At 44.6% G+C, this 5,255-nt stretch overlaps 1 protein-coding gene across 1 annotated transcript; it reads right to left on the bottom strand.

Annotated features, from left to right (window-relative positions):
* Positions 1 to 1,550: 1,550 nt before the first annotated feature.
* LOC150060125 (KHDC1-like protein) lies at positions 1,551 to 2,372 on the bottom strand. The gene is made up of 3 exons (XM_090337785.1): positions 2,288 to 2,372; positions 1,948 to 2,130; positions 1,551 to 1,675 (listed from the first exon to the last, which is right to left on the bottom strand). The coding sequence occupies exons 1-3, from the start codon at positions 2,370 to 2,372 to the stop codon at positions 1,551 to 1,553; spliced, it is 393 nt and encodes a 130-aa protein (XP_090193911.1).
* Between the last annotated feature and the right edge of the window lie 2,883 nt (positions 2,373 to 5,255).

Genomic DNA, 5,255 nt, shown 5'->3' with positions numbered 1-5,255 from the left:
CCTGCTAGAATTTTTTTCTTACTATACTCTCTTCTAAATACCAGACTATTCCCCAAATTTGAATACACATCCAACCCAGTCTCAGGGTACAAGACCCACAAAGAACCAGAGGTTAGACTACATCAGGGAATCAGGGTGTTCTCACTCTAGGGTTCTAAAGTAGCCTTGCAGCTGGACTGACTACACAGTCAAAGTTAAGAGGTATGGAAACAGGGTCCAGGGGCTTATGGCTTAATGTTCGCTGCTCAAGAGGGTGAAATGTGAGGATTATGGTTCAAAACCAGGGTGAGCAGGAAAGTTAGATTTTTTTTATCTCCAGTTGACCACCAAAAAGTCAGAAATGGAGGTACAGCTCAAATGGTAAAGTGCCAGCCTACAGTTAAAAAGCTAAGGGTTCTTTAGCCCTCAGTTCAAGCCCGAGTACTCCTAAAAAAAAACAAAAACCCTATAAAGTAGGGGTTTATGCTTGTAATCCTAGCTGGAGGAGGCTCAGATCTGAGGATCCTGATTCTAAGATAGCCCAGGGAGAAGAGTACATGAGTATATGTGTCCTTTTATGACATATGCCTCAAAAAACCATATGTTGTTACTCAGGATGCCGAGATCTGAGAATTGTGGTTCAAAGCCAATCTGGGCAAGAAAGTCTGAGACTGTTATCTGCACCAGAAAACCAGTAGTGGTGCAGTGGCTCGACGTGGTTGAGTACTGGCCTTGGAAGGAAAAAGCTCAGGGATGGTACCCAGGCCTTGAGTTCAAGCCCCATGGCATACAAACAACAAAAATCCAAAATTATCACAAAACGAAAGTTATGCTAACTCCTGCAAGTTAATAAGAGCACATGAACTTACTTTAGATAGTTTATCACATTAAGTGGTTTTTAATTAGTTCACCACTTTAAGTGTTTTGTAAGTGGTTTTCACTTTAGTGACAATCTGAGATTTTTTAATTTTTATTTCTATTTGTGTGTGTGTGTGTTCTGTGTGACATGGGGCTTGAACTCAGGGCCCGAGTGCTGTCCTTGAGCTTTTTTTTTTTTGCCCAAGGCTAGCCCTCTACCACTTTGAGCCACAGTGCCACTTCTGGCTTTCTGGTTGTTAATTGGAGGCAAGAGCCTCCTGGCCTTTTCTATCTGAGCTAGCTTCGAACTGTGATCCTTAGATCTCAGCCTGTGAGTAGCTAGGATTACAGATATGAACCACCAGTGCCAAGCTTACCATCTGAGATTTCTTAGGAGTGGTGTTTTCCTAGAAGTTGGGTGGAATTTCAGGAAAAGTGAATAGGTTAGTAGATAAACTTGTCAAAACAAGAGAGACCAACACAGACACATAATACATGATAGAGCTTATTTATTGCATATTATCAATAATTTTATTTGATGAGAACACATATTTAAGAGACATCTCTCAGACATTTGCCTAGAGAATTCCAATCTGCACCCACACATTTCATATCTTCCTCAGCTTCGCAGGGAAGTCAGTCTTCCTGACAAAACTACCTCCGGGGGAACCCTAGGAGCCTCGAGGACGTGTCTTGACAGAGCCTGAGCACCATCAGAAAAGGGGTTCACTCATCAGGGTTTCCCAAGGTTCGAACATGTTATTCCAAGCATGGAAAGAAAAGGCCAAGTTCTCCCTGGTTAGGGGCTGGCTCCGCACATAGTGCAGCATTTCGACTCCTGGGCAAGGAGAAAGAATGGTGAAATAGAGCCAGGGACACAGCCAAGACACCTGTGGGGACATGGAGGGGAAGGATAGGGACTCCTCCCAGGGGACCCATGAGCACTCCCTCCCCACTCCATGTTCCATCCTTATTGAGCTCCTGCCACTCCAGTGGGCTGTGGGTCACATGGGATTCGCAACCACGGGAGCGAGTCTTCAAGGTCAGCTGCCATGCAGGAGCCCCAAGCCTGCCAGCAAGCCTTCACCCCCAGGACATTCAGACACCTACCTTGGGCTTGAAAATGAGCATCATGGTCCCCCAAACACTGAATCATGTTCATGAGCCACTGTCTGGCCCCTGGTGGACCCACCACAGTGACTCGAGTCTGGCCTGTGGCTGTGAACCAGGGCTCCAGCTGAATGAGGGTGTGGCTGTGTTTCTCAATGCTGCGAAGGAATTTGTCCCCTAGGCCTGGAAACAGAAGAGGGAGGGAGAAGATGAGAGCCAGCAGCCTTCATGGCATGTGGTGGCCCTGAGGGTGAGGGCCTGGCCCAGACAGAGGGGCAGAGGGGAAGACTGGAAATGGTGAAGAGGACAGGAGGCGAGCACAAGGGCCAGGGCCACCCACCAAATATGTTTTTCTCCTGCTCCTCTGTGAGATACAAAACCAATGGAGCATCGAAGTTTTCAGGCCAGGTCCACCAGGCTCCCATGTTGAGGGTTCAGGTCTGCATCGTCCTCTCCCCAGCTGTACTCAGAACAGAGCAGCTGCTTGCAAAGCTGAAGTTCTAAGCTCTGGGTTCTTTTATCTTCACTTTTATCCTCCCTCCACACCCTCTCCCACCCTAGAGAGGGTGAACCAGCCCTGAAGCCCTCCTGGAAAACCCATCAATCACTTCTAAATCCAATCTCGGAACCCTCCACATTCATGCTTGTCTTTCTTTTTGTCAGTCTTGGGGATTGAACTTAGAGCCAGAGCTTCTTTTTGCTCAAGGCTAGCACTATACCATTTGAACCACAGCACCACTTCAGGCTTTTCTGCATATGTGGTACTGAGGAATCTAACCCAGGACTTTGGGTACGCTAGGCATGTACTCTACCACTAAGCCAAACTCCTGGCCCAGTTATGGCAATTCTATAGCCACAGGTTACAGGGTGTCACCCATTCTAATAAAACCACACAATACAATACAAAACAAAGCCATAGGTAGACACAGGATGGATGTTTTTACTGTTGTATAGGTGGAGAAATACAGTAGACTATGGGGGGGGGGGTTCATGGGGCTTGAACTTTGGCCCTGGGTGCAGTCCCTGACCTCTCCAACTCAAAGCTACCACCCTACCCTTAGGTCTGGGTACTGTCCCTGAGCTCTTCAGCTCAGAGCTACCACCCTACCCTTTGAGCCCCAGCCCCACTTCCTGTTTTCTAGTGATTAATTACAGATAAGAATCTCTCATTCTTTAGTGCCTGAGCTGGCACTAAATGATCCTCAGATCTCAACCTCCTGAGTAGTTTGGATTACAGGTATGAGCCACAGCTCCCAGCCATAGTAGAGGGTTTTTATTTATTATTTTTTTTTTGCCAGTCCTTGGCTTGAGCTCAGGTCCTGAGCACTGTCCTTGGATTTTCTCAAGTCTAGAACTCTACCACTTGAGCTGCAGCACCACTTCTGGCTTTTTTCTATGTATGTGGTGCTGAGGAATCAAACCCGAGTCTTCGTGCATGCTAGGCAACCACTAGGCCAAAGTCCCGGTCCCTACAGAAAAGTATTTTTAAAAATGTGAAAATGTCTTCAAGGAGCTTGAAATCTTATTTTGGCCTCACTAGACTCTAAGAACAATAAAACAAAAAGATTAGAAATTCTACTGGGCAAGGGAGTGTCTCATACCTATAATCCTATCTCTGAGGCTGAGACCTGGAAGATAGCAGTTGGAACCAACAAAAGGTCAGGCTAAAACCTTGGTTCAAGTGGTAGAGTGCCATCTAGAGCTAAGCAAGGCAAGTTAAACCTCAAAGCTGAATTTAAGCTCTATACTAGCACAATCATGTGAAAAATTAAGTTATTCCTTGTCATGGTGGTTTATAATTTCAGCTATTCAGGAACTTGAGGCAGAACTTGAGGAACATGACGCCAATTATCTAGGAGACCCTATCTTTTTTTTTTTTTTGCCAGTCCTGGGGCTTGAACTCAGGGCCTGGGCAGTGTCCTTGGGTTTTCTCAAGGCCAGAGCGCCACCAGTTGATCAACAGCACCATTTCTGGCTTTTTTTCCTATGTATGTGGTACTGAGGAATCAAACCCTGGTCTTTGTGCATGCTAAGAAAGCACTCTACCAATAGCTCAAACTCATTGACCCCTTGGAGACCCTATCTTTAAAACAAGTTTAAAAACCAAAGACAGCTGGGGATATGGCTCAAGTACTAGAGCTAGGTAGCCCTGGCTCTGTCTGTATTCAATTCCCAGTATATCAAAGAAAGAAACTCATTTCATTCTTGTGGGAGGACATATCCATTTCTTGTATTAGCTTTAACTAAAAATTCTAGTTTGGATCTCCTTCTAAGAATGGTTTGTCTTAGGACCATACTGAAGAAATTCAGGTCATAGTATCTTAATTGGGTCCTGTTTATCAGGGCTGGAACAGCTTTTCCTCTTACTAGAAATTTTATCTTTTTGTAAAAAGTCATGCAGAGACTGACAGCAGTTATTTTCAGATCAGTTTCAGATTTACATATTTATTTATTTATTTATTTATTACCAGTCCTGGGGCTTGAACATTGTCTCTGAGCTTCTCTGGGTTCAAGGCTAGTGCTCTATCACTTGAGCCACTGGAGGCTTTCTCTGTGTATGTAGTATTAAGAAATTGAACCCAGGGCTTCATGCATGCTAGGCAAGCACTCCACCAGTAAGTCACACTCCTGGCTCCAGAATTCTTTTTGTTTTTCTCTAGGCTGTTTTTGGTTTTTTGGTTTTATTTGTTTGTTTGTTTGTTTCTGCTGGTCCTGGAGCTTGAACTTGGCAAGAATGCTGTCCTGAGCTCATTTTGCTCAAGGCTTTTTCTGTTATGTGATGCTTAGGAATTGAACTTAAGGCCTCATGCATGTTAGGCAAGCACTCTAGCACTAAGCCACTTTCCCAGTACCTCTCTAGGTTTTGTATATATTCACTTGAGGAGTGAGAATTTTTCCAGTTGTTGTTGTTATGGAAAACCTATTTTGGAAACGTGTTTAGGCCCCAATGAAACATATGCCCCACACTAGTGAAGAATAAGTTTGAAGCCGTGAATGGCGACTCACCCTTTAAACCTATCTACTCTAGAACTAAGATTTGAAGGATCATGGTTGAAAGCCAACCCAATCAGAAAAGCTGTGCAAACATCATTTCTAATTAATCAATATGAAGCATGGGTGGAAGCTTGGTTCAACTAGTAGAATAGCAGGCATGCAAGGAAACCAAGTAAGTGTGAAGCCCTGCGTTCAAGCCCCAAACTGCCCCAAAGTGAAATAATACCAATGTCAATAATAATAGCCATAACCAACTTGACTGCTTAGACCTAGAATAACAATCAACCATCAACAATAGTAGCATCAGAAACTTG

Source organism: Megascapheus bottae, chromosome 8, assembly GCF_031878675.1.
Source record: "Megascapheus bottae isolate mThoBot1 chromosome 8, mThoBot2.hap1, whole genome shotgun sequence".
NCBI lineage: Eukaryota > Metazoa > Chordata > Mammalia > Rodentia > Geomyidae > Megascapheus > Megascapheus bottae.
This window is presented reverse-complemented; position numbering and strand designations above follow the sequence as displayed.